The sequence below is a fragment of the Crotalus tigris genome, unplaced genomic scaffold, assembly GCF_016545835.1.
Source record: "Crotalus tigris isolate CLP2741 ecotype Arizona unplaced genomic scaffold, ASM1654583v1 scf7180000017625.6296891, whole genome shotgun sequence".
NCBI lineage: Eukaryota > Metazoa > Chordata > Lepidosauria > Squamata > Viperidae > Crotalus > Crotalus tigris.
Genome location: NW_024096520.1, coordinates 5,463,245 through 5,480,737, shown reverse-complemented (window position 1 = coordinate 5,480,737; position 17,493 = coordinate 5,463,245). Strand labels below are relative to the sequence as shown.

The window sequence follows — 17,493 nt, the reverse complement described above, 5'->3', positions numbered from 1 at the left end:
TCCAGAGGCAAAGCTCTAGCGATAGATAATTGGCAGAGTTTGCATGAACATTTCCCCCCCCTCCCCCATAATCTCATGGAACCCCATGAAGGAGTTCTATAGAAAAATCTGAAAATTCTACTGATGTTTCTGGTTAAGATTTTAAAAAAATCCATGTCACATGCTTAACATATGTCAAACAATAGAGACATAGTTGACTAGATGCAAAGGACTACGTATACTCTTTCCTGCATTCCTGAGCATAAAGTAATCAGAACTTCATATAAACTTGCAACTCGTTCAAAAGCAGAAAACAAGTTCGCCTCCATTTTATTTTTTTCTTTTCTGGCTTTTCATATAGCAAAATGTTCTGTTAAGAGCATAATACATACAGGGCTATTTCAAGAAACATATCTTTCAGAACATTAACTGCACAAATGTACTGTTTTTCAGAAAAATCCTGAGCCATGAAATCGGATTGGCTCTAATATTCCTCTTCGGTGCCTAAATCATCAACTACTATATACTCAATACAAAGAATGTGCAAAATCCTGATTGAATGGTGTAGTTGCAAGCATATGACAATTTCCTGGCAATGGCAGATATGGGATATTTTTGTGCCTTCAAAAACCTGAGCAACTGGCATTAGTTTGTTAAAATTATGGGTATGCACCAACTTTGATAAAGGCCTAATTTTAATAGTAAAAGATTCCAGTATTTAGATTTTGATAATCATGTGAGGCATTAGTTCATGAAACAATTTGCAGCAATCCAAGGCTAAAGGAGGGATACATCTAGAACACCAACCAACCCAAACACAATTCTGATTATTTCGCAGGAAGTTCCTTGTGCACAAACTTATTGATTCTGATCTGGGAAAAATAGATCTGTCAAGAATGAAACTTTGGCAGCAAGGTGCCTCTGCGTTTCATCTTGCCTTCAGATTAAGGAGGGGGGGGAGAGTATGTTACTTTCAAGTGGTTTAAATGGAGAAACGAAACCTCTTCAGTTCATTTGGAGACTGAGAGGCTGAAGCCTTGTCAAGGACACCATAACAGGTGTGGATTTGAAACAGACGGTTTCCATAACAAACTGAACTTGTTGATATGTATTACATAAGATGTTGGGGGTTTGGCTAGGAGAATTATTGTTTAAGTCAATGAATTGGTGCCTGGGAACTTCAGAGCTAGTTTTTCTTCGACATAACCAAGCTGTGTATTCAATAAACAGTAAGCTTTTCAGAAACGAAATGAACCTGGAGTTTTATTCGGATTCTTGAACTGGATGTTGACAAGATCTGCTATTCAAAGGGAGGCAGCCTTGCTTCAGTTTCCAGTAGTATAACAAGGCACCAAATTTAATGACTGCCGTACAGTACAAGAGTGGGTTGGATTATTTTACAATTATAGAAGTATGGGATAGCTTTAGATTACTTCTACTTTATTTATAAGAATTATTTTATGATTAGATGATCCAAGCAATTATGAACGGTGGCTGAACTGACTATAAAGCTTATTTGCTATCATAAATTTGGAAGGCAGTTTACCACATTGAGTTTCCTTGAGGAGGAAGTTCTAAATATGAATACTGAAGCCTCAACATCTCTGAAACAGGTCAGAAATCATAAATCTGATTTCTTGAAAATATATTGATAAAAACATGGTAATAGCAGATAACATGATTCTTAACCACACAAAAATTGTTTTATGCTTCCTGAATTCTAACAGTCTTGGCATTTAAAGACTGGTCGCAATCATTAGGTTACAATAACATAGTCAATGTTTAAACTGAACATTTACAAGTTGCTAAGTCAAAGAAATGAATAGATTTGCTCTCAAGTAATCTCCTCTGGTTCTTGATCAACAAAAGATTAACTAATCTAGTCTACAACTTCTAGAGCCCATTTGGGAAAGTAGTAACACTGCACCTGCTGGCATAAAATATACCCATCACTTCATGTTACCAGTTTCAGCCTGACATTATTACATTGAATTAGATGTGACCTATTCCCTTCTCCATCCACGTTCTCTGCCTTGTTGCTCCTATAAGGTAAACTTTTATTAGTCACATAATAAAAAGACAAAGTCACCTGCTCACAGACACTCCTTTTCAATTTCAAATAAATGTGATACTGTTACAAATATGATGCAAATCTGATAAACTTGCATCTTACTACATCCTCAGAAAGGAATGTGATGAAGAAAGGGACAGAAAACAACCCCACAGCCAGTGTAAAGAGGTTTTCTCTCTCACACTCAGGTGCCAGACTTGTAAGAAGACTGAGATGTACGTGAATTCAGCTCGCTACACAGTCTGAGCTATTACCATTTCATGGCTACAATACAACAGACAGTCATCCTGAGCAACGTGATGTCAGCCATCCGAACTGAATACAACAGCCTTCCTCAAGAGGAAGACCCAGTTTACAACAGGAACGTCTTCTCAACTGAGCCAGCACAGAAAGGTAGTTCAGTTCAAGGTGTAATATTGGACAAATTCAGTGGGGATACTCGACGGGTTGGAGTGTTGTTGGCAGAGAGGGAAGAAGGAAGTAGGAAAGGTGTGGCTGTCTCTGTAGTTGATGTCTCCCCTTGATTTCGTAACTGTAAGATTTGTCGCAAAAGAGCCTTCCCTTCTTCTCTTGTCTACAAAGAAAAGCCAGATGCATGAGGAAAGAAAAAGAAGGGAGGATGCTGATAGAAAACAGGTTATAGGCAAAGCATGCTAAATTATAACTAAACCAGTAGGTACTGCTTCATATAAAGAATGTACACACACACACACACACACACACACACACACACACACACACACACACAATAGGTGGGAAAAAAGGATATATAGGAAAGGTAAATCTCGTGTGCATATGAGAATATTACAATATCACTCTCCTTAGTCCATTAAACAGCTGAATGGCAGCTTAGTAGAGGTGAGTTCTGCAACATACTCAGAGAGCTAGCTACATGCTGCCTTTTGTATTGATCGTATGCGATAGAGGAGGCAGCTAAATGAATATTTCTTGTAATCGTCTATATGCTTTCTGGGATCTGTCAGTATTAATTTAAAGAACTTCATTCTCTGATAAGAAAGAAAAGCAATAGGCTCAGTATTATATTTGCCACCATTTTAATAGCCAAAAGTTTGCAAATTGCAAATACACGAATGTCTGAATAAACCAAAGGATTATTTGGAAGAAGTACCTCAGACCCTGTAGAATAAATTTTTTTCAAGATCTCATTGGCTGCAGTTTTGTTATCTATTAGTTAAGCTGGAATGGAATTCCTACAAATAATAAAGGCCATCTCTACTAAATAAATTATTTATTCATTTACTAAATTTGCCATCCACCTCGGCATAGGGCATTCCTTTTTACCATCTTAAGTTAAAGCAGTAGCTCTGCCAGATTAATTTTAGATATGAATTATACCAAGCCTGGAGGACACAGCTTCTGGCCTAGCCACAAATGAAGGGGGAGAAGGGAGTCCCCATACATACATATGGGGACAGGTATAAAGCCCCAGTGAAAAATTGTCCACTTAAACTGTAGCAGTTACTCACATCATTGAAGGCACAGCATTTCTGAGCACAGGCTGAGGCTTCATCCCAGAGCTTACACTTGAAGTAATACTGAGCCAAGTAGCGGAAGGCGGTGCTTACTTCCAAGTTCTCTCCTATTTCCTGGGATACAATATAGGTACATCCATTCATTCAGCAACCATTCAAGGTCACAACTAAATGTTTCAGTTACAGCTGAAAAAAATGACTTAACACGAGTCTTCAAAGTTCTGGCCATCTTAGCACCCTCAAAGTGTGGGCCACCTGCATTTGTAACCGTCCCCAATGCCTACTTATGGCACCTTCCACACACCCATGGCACTCCCCTCCCTGCTCTCTACCACCTGCCTGCAGTACCCCCCCCCCCAGCTTGCTTGCCGGGGATGCCCATCTCTTCCCACCCAACAACCTGCACAATCCTGGGGTTATGATGGCAACTGAAACTACTGGGACTGCAACTGCAAAGTGATGCAGTCAGGTGACATCACAGCTTACGACAGAAAATCCAGTCCCAATTCCATTGTAAGTCAAGGATTACCTCTAAGGACTTTTAGGATTTTCCTATATTTCCCTCTCATGCTCTCCCAAACTTATTTAGAGCTGACTTACCCCACAAGAATAGATATCTTGGATGTATTTGATATAGCACTGAGCAGCCTGTTCTGATTCATTCAACTGCTCATGAAGCCTAAGAAAGGACACAAGTGGTAAGAGGATGCTCTTGACTGAGGATAAGGTACCAACTCAGCAGGAGGTACCAACTCAACATTATACTTTTGAGTACAAAGCTGTAGGACCTGATTCACTCCGCAAGGGGCTTTTAGGTAGAAGCCTATAAAGTTAACCACACATGAACTGTATTTCTACAGAAAAATGCCCATGGTACAATGATGTATCCACTGCCCATGTGCCTTTACAAGCCCCATTTTCCCTTTTCTTTTAAAACAGAAACATTCCAGCCTTAATCGACAAAGTAAGGCAAGGGAAATGCAATGCCATACTCACTTTGCTAGCTTCACCAGTGCCATTTTTTCCACATCCCCTACAGCATAGGCTCTCCAGTAACACTGTCAAGAATAAAAGCAAAGATGAAGTAAAGAATATTAAACTATTAAACTTGTATGCCATCCAACTCTCCACTTATTTGGGCTCCAAATTCAGATGGCAAAATGCACACTCACTCTTTGTTACCATCACCATAAAACATCCCCCCAGTGAGTAAGCTAGTTAAAATGTATCAGGGATGTCACATGAACTATTATATAGATGATCAAATCCATTTCCTTTTGTTGATGGCTCATATACTGATTATTGCACAGCAAAAAATTACTTTTGAATTATTGGTCAGAGGTTGGTGTGAAAGATTATGGAGTTTTGCATTTACTGGGACACTAACATCATAGATCAGACTAGCAAATGGGGTTAATATAAAAATGATTCTTTAGCAATCATTGTATGTTTGTTATATTTGCCAACAAGTTCTTGTTCTACCTGGGCAAAAGTATCCTAAACATCAGCACAAATTGAGCAACACTATTATAATAAAAAGTCTTTTTGATACTACAAATACTAATTATGTTTTGGATTTTCACTGATTCTGATGTAATATTTATATTAAGATATTCTGACTGCATTTTGTAACTTTATTATCAGGACTTGGGAATGAAAATAACTTTATAACACTAAGTTTGAGTGACGTTCTTTTTCTTCATACTGGAATAGAATTTAGGATATGAAGCAGTAAGAAAGGACTGGTCCCCATTATATTAGGCATGTGGAAGTGTGAAAATAAAATGTACATCATAATCCAATTTTTCATTCCATTCTAGGAAGGACTTGATGCTTTTTGTCCCCTTTCTTAACATAGATAGCCTAGCCCAGGGGAAGACAACCTTGGCTCTTTTATGACTCGTGGACTTCAACTCCCAGAATTCCTGAGCCAGCCATGCGAGGAGAAAGGGAGAGGTTTCCAAGCTGAGCCATGTTGGCTCAGGAATTCTGGGAGTTGAAGTCCAGGAGTCATAAAAGAGCCAAGGTTGCCTACCCCTGGCCTAGCCATATGATCTACATCTCACAAACCTTTTTCAAAGGATGATGCACAGACTAGGACAACATAATACATGCAATAATTCCCCTAGCTGGTTCCCCATGAAACCACAAATCCCGCCCCCCCCCTTTTGCAAATTTGTGCTTTCTAGTACCTTTTTGGCTTCTACTAGCTGATTTAATTTTTCATAACATTCTCCGAGAGCAACAAGCATACGGGAATCATTGGGTCTGTGAAAAACACAAGATACCTAGCTGACAAAAAGATTAAAATCATTTAAAATCATCTATAGCTCGCTGAGCAGTTGCCTGCTGGCCAGTTTTAACCACAAACTTAAAAAATTAAAGACCTGTCAGATTTTGGCAGTGGGATTTTTCAGATCCAACTATTGGAAAAACTTCCTCCAATATCAACTAATTTCATGGCTTTATTTATCACACCGGGCTAAAAGAAAAACCCTAAAGGCTAGCACTGAATAAGCACAGGACTTATTTTCCCCACAATAATTAGTTTATGAAATTGATATCTTTAGTAATTCTTTGCAATTTATACTCCTTTGCCTTTAATAGAGCTAATAGTCAACACTGAAAACCAAGGTTTTATCGTTTGCAGGGCATTCTTCTTTATAAATAGATACTTCCCAATAAATAATTTATTTCATATATAATAATTTAACTTCACATACCAAGGATAGTGGATTTTAAAAAATGCAGCAATAGGGATAACCATGCTCGCTGTTTTACCTGAGTTGATGGGCTCGCCGGTAATAATAAAGGCAGTAAAATGGCATCTTGAGAATCTCATATGTTTGCCCCAGTCCATACCATGCTCTGTAGTCTCTTTTATTCACTTCAATGGCATGTCTAACAGAGGAGGGCATTTGGGAAAAAAAAAGAGTAATATAGTTAAAAACTTCATACGCATTTCTTTATTTATTTTGGAAGGAAATGAATGACGTATGAGGGAGGGGAAAGCAAAATAAGTGGCAAGAATTGTCTAGAGCAGTGGTTCTTAACCTTTTCGAAAGAATCGCCCCCTTGAGCCAATGAGGAAGTTGTCATCGCCCCCCTCCCCCAACGTAACCTCTCAATCACAACGTAGGAAATAATTCTTCAATTTATGCAAACACTTTTTTTTGTTTTCTTTAAAATTGTCATCAGGACACATCGATGCAAATAATTTATTTCCAGTCTTTTTCCCATATCTCAACTGTGTGAAAAATTTTGGTGCCACCCGTCACTTTATTCCCAAACTTCGTGATACATGTATTTCATTATTATCTTATTTATTCAAAATACTGAAATGTAACGACCACTGAAAACAAAATTCAATTGCAAGAAAGTGAAATGCCTGAAAAGAAAAACAGTAGTATTTAATGATTGATTTACAAGTGAAATTTAAGACGCAAAAAGAAATATAAAAAGGGTAGAGGCTGCTGCGCAATGCACATGAAGATAAGCAATGCGTCTTCACATAGGTACGGTGTTCTGTACTGAAGCCAGCTGGAGGAACATTTGAAAACACAATTCAATCCACTAATAGCGAGCGATCTGATGTTTTTGTATATACAGCGATATACAGCGATTCACAGTATGAAAAAGTCTCAAAAGTGTCCCCAAAACACCTCGCTCCATCGCCCCCATATCGCCCCCTTTTCATTCCTTTGCCCCCACGTCGCCCCTTTTTGTTTCATCGCCCCCCTGAAAAATGAAATCGCTCCCTGGGGGGCGATATCGCCCAGGTTAAGAACCACTGCTCTAGAGTAGCTTCCACTTTGTGAAACTCTCTCCTGCCAAAGGGACATGCAGCTGCCCTGTTTTCCCAAGTAAAGGAAAACAATCCTATTTCCCGTCATTTTTTTCCCTACGCAGGCTGCGGGCACCATAATTATATCTTAGGCTTAAAGTTAGGTTAATAGATTGCTTCTATTAGTAAATTATTAGTAAATAATTTTTTTCTGTAAAAGAGCCATGATGGCGCAGTGGTTAGAAAGGCAGTACTGCAGGCTAATTCTGCTGACTCCCAGCAGTTCGTTTCTGACTGGCTCAAGGTTGACTCATCCTTTCATCCTTTTGAGGTTTGTAAAATGAGGACCCAGATTGTTGGGGGCAATATTATGCTGACTCTGTAAACCGCTTAAAGAGGGCTGTAAAGCACAGTGAAGCAGTATATAAGTGCTATTGCTATAAATCTTTTCTCATTTGATGCCCAGAGCATTTAGTTTGGGACAGGGTAAAATTTCTGTAAAAAGTAACATCCAGTTAAAGCAATTCCAATCCCAGGCAACTGAGCTTAAGTCTTACACACATACCTGTATGCTTGAATAGCTGCTGATGTATTTTTCATCTCCATGTATTCATGCCCCATAAGGGTCCATGCTCCAAGATATCGAGGATTCAGCTTCAGTGCTCGCTGGAAATAGAGGGCTGCTTTCTCATGCTGGGAACGCAAACTGTAATAGTTCCCTAAGTTAAATAATAATAATAATAATAGCTTCACTGGCACTGTTCAAAAGGGAAAAAAATCAGTTTCTTCAAGAAAAGAACATGCAAAGTTTCTCACCAATTACACAGCAAGTTTCTACACGATACTTGTCAATCTCACAAAGGTTATGGGCCAAATAGCTCAATTCGGGCTTCATACCCTAGTAAGGGGAGGAATAAAGAGTGAGGGAAAAAATGAAAATTTACTCCGCTGCAAAAGGAAATTAGGAAAAACAGTAGTTCAGATCTCAAATTCAGCCACTTGGTTAACTACCAAGTTCACCTTAAGGATTTGACTGCCACACTACAATTGTAGAAATAAATCCATCAAGCGAGCTCTACTAATATGTTAGCTTTTTCCTAGATAACCAAGCAAAGAAAGGCATAAAATTACACCACAACCCTATTTGATTATTGTAGCAATATTGTTACCCAAGAGTCTTCAAACTTGGCCTTTTATGACTTGTGGACTTCAACTCCCAGAATTCCTCAGCCAGGCACACGGACTGAGGAATTCTGGGAGTTGAAGTCCACAAGCCATAAAAGGGCCAAGTTTGAAGACCCATTGTAACCAAATAACACAACCACTATATTATCTAGTTTTCAGTAAAGCCACAGCAGATGGCAGCATTAGGTAACTGGCCGATTTTGGAAAGAGATAAGTACTTGGAGAAGATGGGAAGGCAAACATCTTGAAATGACCCATGTCGCCAAGAAAACCTATATGGATGTATCAAAGTAAGCATCCGCTTGATTTAAAGGGATCTTGATTTTCAGCAAAAGTGTAAGATGTTTTAGTGATATGGAATGTTTGAAAACTATTTGTAGTAAAGTCACATGCAACAGTCTGTGTATGTCCTCCCTTCCTGCTTTTTGTCCTCTTCTCCAGCACTTTGATGCATGAAGATGGACTGCATCTTTCTATATCAAAATATGAGTATGTTAGGAGGAGATGCTGTGCTGGTATGTGTGTGGAAAAGGGAATAAGGAGAGTACTGCAAGGGAGAATTGCAAAACAGGCCAAATGAACAGAAGAGGTCTAATCCAAAGCTGGCTGCTGACTATATGGAAACTGGACTTCTGTGCAGAGGGTGACTGAAAGCATTATAAGAGGTGGCAGCTGCTTCAGACAGTGCTGACAGTTTGAACACATTGTATGGCTGCGAATAACATAATACTAATCGGGAGTATTTTGTTAAAATATGGCTGAGAAAAAAGGTACTTACTCTGACATAAAGCAAGTTAGAGAAGGTATCCATATTTTCTATCCTGAAAGGGTCTTGTTTTCTTAATTCATTAAAGATGGATAATGCTTTGTCGATATCTGAAGAAAAAGCAACATGAAATGATCATAAATTATTTAAATGAGGAAATAGAAGGAGAACTCATCAGATTTGCAGACAATACCAAACTGGCAGGACTAGCCAACACCCTAGAAGATAGGCTCAAGATCCATCTGGATCTCAACAGATCTGAACATTGGACCCTATCTAACAAAATGACAATTAATGGTGAGAAAAGTAAGGCTTTACACTTAGGCAAGAAAAAAACAAATGTATGTGTACAGAATGGGTGGAACCTTACTCAACAGCAGCAATTGCAAGAGGGATGTAGGAGCCCTAGGAGACAATCACTTAAATATGAGCCAGCAGTGTGCTGCAGCCTCCAAAAAAACCAATGCAATCCTGCATTGAGAAAGGGATAGAATCAAGATCACAAGAAGTGTTAGTACTGTTTTACAGTGCTACTGCCTCCAGTTTTCATTGCCACAATATAAAAAAGATGTTGAGAGTCTGGAAAAGGTGCAGAGAATAGCAACAATGAGGATTAAGGGGCTGGAGGCTAAAATATATGAAGAATGGTTGCAGGAATTTGGTATGTCTAGTCCAGTGAAAAGAAGAACTAGGGGTGAAATGATAACAGTGTTCCAATATTTGAGGGGCTGCCACAAAGAAGAGGGGGTCAAGCTATTCTCCAAAGCACCTGAAAGCAGGATAAAAAACAATGGATGGAAATTAATCAAGGTGAGAACCAAGCTAGAACTAAGGAGAAATTTCCTGACAGTGAAAACAATTAACCAGTGGAATGGCTTGCCTTCAGAATTAGGGGTTCTCCACCACTGGAGGTTTTTAAGAAGAGATTGGACAGCCATTTGTCCAGAATGGTATAGGGTCTCCTGCTTGAGCAGGGGGGTTGACTAGAACAGGGGTCTCCAATCTTAGCAACTTGAAGTCTTGGTGGACTTCAACTCCCAGAATTCCTCAGCCTCCCGATTCTGGGAGTTGAAATCCACAAGTCTTAAAGTTGCCAAGGTTGGAGACTCCTGGACTAGACGACCTCCAAGGTCCCTTCCAACTCTCTTATTCTGATCAGCGCATAACGGAACTGAAAAGGAGACCCTCCCACAACAAGCCTAAAAAGATTCACTGACCTCGAATGTTATGATAGGCCACTGCAATCTGGGAGATTATGTAGGTGCTCTTGGAAAACCCAACGTCTATGAGACTCTGGTACTTCTGCAAGGCCTCCTCTATCAGTTGCAGCTCTGTGTATATGTGTGCCAGGAAGAACTCCTTCATCCAGGTATCTGGCAAGGACAGGAACTTCAGCTGGCAGCAAGCACCAAATAGAAGAGGAAGACACTTAGAGAAGGAGTCTATAGTACCTCCCCTGAACTGTAGGAATCACTGTGCTTGCTCATTTGAAGAGATCTTCAGACAGGATTAAGGTGAAAACCTCCAAGGCTATTTATTTAATTAGGTTAGCTAGATTTATTTTTTTCTTCATCAGAAAAACACCATGAACAATATCAAATTTAGATCAGTCAATGCTTAGTGATCAAGCAACGGGAGAAAAGAAGGACTGGGCATGAAGTTATCCCACAATTTACCGTCTCTTTGTCTGTGATCAAGTTGCAAAGCTCCAGCCAGGCTCCCCAATGCAATGGCAGGATATGGGTTGCTTCCACAAAGACGTCAATAGCCTCTTTCACTAGATCCAGTTTTCGCAATACAACTCCATACCTAATGGGACACAAAGGCAAAGACTGAAAAAACAAAACTCTGTAATCATGTTGCTCCAATTTATGACACTGTACAATGAATAGCAAACAAGTAAATGAAAAAAAAAAAGCCTTGCTATTTTCACAATTCCTGCTTCACATAGGAATGCAAATGCTTCTATGTAGCTAACATTACTGGTTATCTCATACAAAACTTACAGATAAAGTCCAAATCCATCCAATTCTCGGGCTTTATGCTTCTTGCTAAGTTCAACTCTTAATTCTCTCAGAACTTCATTCTTCACCTGTCCCTTCTCTAAGGGACCTGTAGAGAAAGAAAACTGCCTTTTACTACAATTGTCACCTTTTCTACACTGTCATATAATCATATTTTACATGTTAACAATGGATGTGTAATTTACAACTTCACATCCTTCCAATTTGTAGCTAGTTCAGAAGTGCTTTATATTTCAGGTGATAAAACAATCTTTCTCAGGCTTTGCTTTCAAAATCTCTTACACAGCAATCAAGGATAAAACACATATACCATATCTGCACCATTGCATTTAGATTATCTGGTCTGGAATTTATTAACTCTGAGGTACATCGTTTTCGGTGTTATATTGTGTTAGGCTATTGTGTATTTCATAATAGTGTCATATTGAGAATTGATTTTTGTGCCTAGCTATGCTAAGCACTGCAGCCTTCCTCTAAAGAATAATATGCCTAAGAAACTGCATATCAACAATCAAACTAAGTCAAATGAAAGATTTACCTTGGATTCCTTACCTAGACTATCCACTGTCTCATCATCTTTCTTTTTCTCACCAGACTGAAAACAAAGAACAATTAATTTAAGATTAAGCAAGTGTATATCCTACTAGATTCTCATATTTATCACACTGATCTGACCATCAGAAACAGAAAGGAAGTAGTTTGAGCTCACCAGGTATCTGGAGTACATATACAAAAAATAGGCTTTTGGGCTCTTGCAATTCCTTAGAAAATAGGCTGCTCTGTCATATTCTTTTAGATCAAAATAAGATTTGGCAAGAGTGTAAGCATCCAAATCGCAAGCATCTTCCTGTGGAAAAAAAGAAAGCGGTGTTAAACCACTCTATAACAAATGATACATTGCTGGCATGGAAAGCTTGTGGGAAAAAACATATTTTTCTTCATAATAGATTTTTTTTTTAGAATTTTATTGAGTTTTATAGGGTTGGGAATAGAATAGGGTTGGGATAAGGATTAAGGTTTAGGGTGGGGTTGGAATCAGGATTGGTGATGGGGAGGATTGGGGTCGACATTGGGGTTATCCCCCAATAGCATTTTCAATCTTTAGCAAACAGACTATTGTCTGCCTACATATGTTCAGCTAACAATAGTTGATATTGTAATAAATAACTGTAATGTGTAATAAACGATAATCATAAACAATATCAATTAATTAATGCATATCATTCTTCTTATTAATATACATTCAAAATAACATATCACATTCATTTCTCACTAGTTCGTTTTCCTAACCATTGGTAAAAATTATTCCATGTTCTAAGTAAACTGAATCTTCTTTCTCTTTAATCTGTAAGGTCAATCTATCCATTTCTGCACATTCTAAGATTTTCTTAATTAAAACTTCTTCAGTTGGTAAGTTTTCATTTTTCCAATATTGGGCAAACACTATTCTCGCTGCTGTCAGTATATGCAATATTAAATATTCATTCTCCTTCTCATAGTTAGGTCCTAATATTCCTAACAAAAACAGTTCTGGTTTAAATTCTGTCTTTCTTTTAATCATTTTTTCCAACCATGTATGTATCTTACCCCAAAATCTTTTTTGCTTTAGGGCAGTGGTTCTCAACCTGTGGGTCATGACCCCATTTGGGGTCGAATGACTATTTCACGAGGGTCGCCAAACAACGCAGTCTGCCATTTTTTCCCCCCTTTTCTTAGCTGTGCTACTCCCTTTTATTCTATTGGCTTTTGAAAGCCAATAGAATAGACTGTCTTGAATAGAGTCTAATTCTATTGGCTTTTAAAAGCCAATAGGAATTGTCCAGGCTGTCTCTGCCCTGCTGAGCCCGCCAAAAGCCCCAGTCTGCAAACGGTACTGCAAGTTGTCTGCAGCGAAGGCGAGCTGTCTGGAAGCTTCCACCCCTCCCTGCTGAGCAACTACTAAAAATGTAAGTAAAAGAGGGCCAGGGGTGGGAGGTGGGAGGCTGGCGGGCGAAGGGAGGATTGCTGGCGCGCGTGGGGCCCGGCGGGTGCCTTACCTCCCTTGGGCTGGGCCAGCTGGTGGCCCAGCCAGTAGTCGCCCTGCGCCGTCGCTGCCCCTTGCCAGCTACACCTCGGCCGGTGCAGGGGGCGGCACCACGCATGCGCGGCGCTCCCGGGCAGGGAAAGTCCTTGACTTATGACCGGTAGGGTAGTCCTCGACTTACGACCGGTAGGGTAGTCCTTGACTTACGACCGGTAGGGTAATCCTCGACTTACGACCGATTGGGGTTGTGGCATTAAAAAGGTTGAGAACCACTGCTTTAGGACATGTCCACCAGATATGATAATAAGTATTGACCTTTGTTTACTTTTCCAGCGATTATTCAAAGTATTTTTAAACATTTTTGCTAATTTTACTGGGGTCATATACCATCCGTGAAACATTTATACAAATTTTCTTTATATGAGACTGCTTTAGTCAATTTGATATTTCTAGAACATATTTTTCTTGACCATCAGGCTTTCCTTAAAAGTGGGAAAACCTATTCCTTTCCAACAGTATTGAATTATAACTCACAGCAATTACAATCAACATAGCTTGGACATACTGAGGCTTGCTAGGAGTTGTAGTTCAGTAACATTTGGAAGACCACCTGTTCCCAACTTCTATTATAAACAAAAACATTAAATTGTGAATTTAATAAATTAATTAAATCATGAATTTTCAAACTCTATTGGCTACAACAAAATAAGATTTGTACTTCTCTGAGAATGATTAATATAGATTTAATAAATTATCCCCGGTGGCACAAAGGTTATAATATAGTATTGCAGACTAACTCTGCCCACAGCCAGGAGTTTGATCTTGACTGGGTCAAGGTTGACTTAGCCGTTCATCCGTCCAAGGTCGGTAAAATGAGGACCCAAATTGTTGGGTGCAATATGCTGACTCTGTAAACAGAGACTGCTGTAAAGCACTAGGGACCGGTATGTAAGTCTAAGTACTCTTAAATAGTTGTGTGCAAAATTTAGCAAATCAGGCCTATACTATGTTTGGAACATAAGAAATCACTTTCAGAAAATCTATTTTTATAAAACTACAATTTTAGAATAGCTGAGCTGGTGAGTTATGAGAAAAAAAGGAAACATTCAATAGAATACTAGGACATCTTAAAATTTGCCCAAAGTATAATCCTTCAGGAACGAAGATCAAAAGTAATTATCATTATACAGAACTAAAAATATGGTTGCATGTATTGTGACATAAAAATTCTTTAAAGTTTAAAGTCTGAAACCCTTTCCCACAAATCATTTACTAATGATCGAGCAGTAAATATAAATGAAGTACAAACTAAAAGTTCTCTTTGCCCTTTTTTTTCACAAAAAGAATTATCTCTTTTGAGATAATGAGGATTTACCAGTCTCAATACAGTCCAAAATCCATTCCATCAGGCTGAAGGCTAAGATTTTACATCATTAAACTGATTCCTGAGTATTTTTGTTTTCCCAACTCATCAATTTTCTTTTTCATATCTTTTTTTAAAATTGTAATCTTAATGCCAACAACAATTTTATTTGATCAATACTTAGTACTTGGAGCCTTTCCGACTAAAGATTTTCAAGCAAACAATAGGTCAGAGATAAACAATACAATCATAACTAAAAATTATGTTCAATTAAACTTATTCCCAAGTAAATTTGGTGCTGCAGACTTAGCAACTAACTTGCATATATCACCAACTATTAATATACAATGTCCCTAGATTTTACAATGTCACTGAAGTAATCATTTTTAGTTTAATATTATAGACAATACAGACAATTATCCATACCTCTGTAAGTTCGGGAACAGGAGGCAGTTCATTCAAGGGTAGAGGGTCCAAAGCCAAGGCCAGTTCTGAGGCCCTGCAACAATAACATCTACTGTGTTAGAGCAAACACTGCTTATAAATTGCCTGGTTAATCATAACACATTGTCTAAGTTTACACAATATCATTTACTCAGTTCTGGCTAGACATAGTCTGTCAACCAGTTTTTGGCTTGCAACTCAGTTTACATCTTAGAATGTTTTCTAAAGTCAATCAATTATAGATTATTCAATAAATCCCAATCAAACAAATTACGGCTCATCGTGTATGAACCCAGCAATCTTGGACTCATACAAAAACTCCCTATGCTGTATAACTTCACACTCAAGGAAGCTGTTCCAGCTGAACTCCTACTTAAAAGCTGCAAATCTATAGGCCGCTTGCTAAAATGCTATGATCAGCAGGACCCAGAATTTGTTTTGTGCCCACCCACCTATCCCAAACGCCACAGGCCTGTTAAAAGAATTCAATAGGGCAGTCCCACTATTTCTGAGATTTGACCAACTGCCTGCGTTAATTCTGATTGCCTATGTGTCAAGTCGTTTTCGGCTCTTAACAACCACACAGCAAATGCCCGCACAGGTCAAACTGCATAAAGCCGGGGGTCTTCAAACTTGGCCCTTTTATGATTTGTGGACTTCAACTCCCAGAATTCTCAGCCGAATTCTGGGAGTTGAAGTCCACAAGTCATAAAAGGGTCAAGTTTGAAGACCCCTGGCATAAAGCGTCACCACCACCTCCCGCCTCATCATCACCTCCCGGCACATCGGAATAGCGGCGTACAAATCCTTCCTCCTAGGCGCCGCCCTCCCCGTACCATTTCCCACTATGCTGAAGGCCGCGTTCCCGGCTCCGTTCCGCCACATCCAGCAGCTGTTTCTTGATCTCCCGCAAGTCGGAGAAATCCGCACAAGCAAAGTCGGCTATCGGCACCGAAACCGCCGCTCCCGCCGCCATCTTCCCAGCGTCCCCAGCTCCGTTCCGCAACTCGGCCCTCGGAGCGCGCGCGCCACGCCAAACTCGGAAAGCTATTGGAGGATTCGTTCTTCTCTTCTTTGCCCTCGGTGACTAATAGCAACGGAGGGAACCGAAATTCTGAGTATTCATTGGCTGAGAGATGACAGGGGTCGAGGAAGGGAGGTTGGCGTAAGGGACGAAGACCCGCTCTTACTTTCCTCCTTTTTCACGTGTGAATGGCTATGTCGAGAGCTGGCACCCGTTCTGGTTTCTGTTGGGGTGTATGTGTGAAGGTGGGAGGGTCGTATCTGTTGGGAATGCGCATGACTTTCCTGTAAAACGCTAGCCGGTTACAAGGCTAGCCGGTGAGGCTTTTCCGCGTCTGTTTGAAAGGTGCGTGGCGACGTTACTCTTACTGTATCTCTAAAATCATCGTCCCCATCATCCCCATCTTTCTGAGCCCCACTAAGCCCCCGTGACTCTACTTCCGTGGCACAGAAAATTCTTATAACCAAAATTTTAATTTTTGAAAGACTAGGTCAAGAAATGGGAGAATTAAAAGGAAAGGTACGTTTGATTTAATTTAATCTTGTGCCATCTTAATTCAACTTAATATCACTTTCCACTGATTTGTTTACCATCTCATCCTTTTGGTCTCTGCCTAAATCCCACAGGAATTATCTTTTCCAAACATTCGGTTAAGTTGAATTAACTACTTGAATTGATAAATTGAATAAATACGGCTAATATTATGGTTTCCAATAATTTCAGACGTTCTTCTTTTTCACAGAGTTATAATTCAGCAGCAACTTATGGAAGATCTCTACTTACCCCAAATAGGCATCTTATTTCTGCCTGGCCATTAGACATTGGAGAAGAATCTTTTGTACCATCATCTACCTCATTTAATGCCAGTCCCAGCTTCCTGCTCATATTTATGCTTGCCAGTGCTGGGATGCGTCTGTTTCATTGCCATTAGTCTCGGTTTTCTTTTTTCTTTTGAATGAGTGTGGTCAATGTAATTTGGTGGTATTCTCTACATTTTATTTACCACTGATTTGTTTATCATCCCAACCTTTCCCAAGGGTCAAGCTTTTCTTTTCTGCCTGAACCCAACGGAATTCCTTTTCCAAGCACAATTTTTCTCTCTTTAGCAAAGTGCATTGAGAGGAAAGGGGGAGGGGGGGCAGGGTAACAAGAATGCCAGCAACTGAACTAATTGCCAGTATCAACATACATCAGGCCAAGACTTTCCTCATTTTCTTTTTTATTACTTTTCTAAGAACTATCAAACTGGTGGGTATTAGGAGCTTGGAGAAGGACATCTCTTGAACTGATATCAATCTGAGAACTGAGCCTTGTGTACTTGATATGGTTTGCAGCCC

General features: G+C 39.5%; 1 protein-coding gene across 1 annotated transcript; it reads right to left on the bottom strand.

The window, feature by feature from the left end:
• Window positions 1–278: 278 nt before the first annotated feature.
• CDC23 (cell division cycle 23) lies at window positions 279–16,492 on the bottom strand. The gene is made up of 16 exons (XM_039334094.1): window positions 15,969–16,492; window positions 15,115–15,187; window positions 12,012–12,149; window positions 11,855–11,897; window positions 11,285–11,390; window positions 10,955–11,087; window positions 10,496–10,673; window positions 9,291–9,388; window positions 8,144–8,225; window positions 7,893–8,046; window positions 6,325–6,444; window positions 5,736–5,811; window positions 4,540–4,601; window positions 4,144–4,222; window positions 3,538–3,657; window positions 279–2,624 (listed from the first exon to the last, which is right to left on the bottom strand). Exons 1-16 carry the CDS (start codon window positions 16,106–16,108, stop codon window positions 2,454–2,456), a joined length of 1,773 nt encoding a protein of 590 aa, XP_039190028.1. The 5' UTR covers window positions 16,109–16,492; the 3' UTR covers window positions 279–2,453.
• Window positions 16,493–17,493: the final 1,001 nt, after the last annotated feature.

Coding starts and splice junctions, on each gene's coding strand:
- CDC23 (XM_039334094.1), bottom strand. CDS start 16,108: ATGGCGGCGGGAGCGGCGGTTTCGGTGCCGATAGCCGACTTTGCTTGT. Junction 15,188..15,968: donor CTTCAGCATAGTGGGAAATG/GTACGGGGAGGG, acceptor TTATTGTTGCAG/GGCCTCAGAACTGGCCTTGG. Junction 8,226..9,290: donor CTAACTTGCTTTATGTCAGA/GTAAGTACCTTT, acceptor TCCCCTTACTAG/GGTATGAAGCCCGAATTGAG.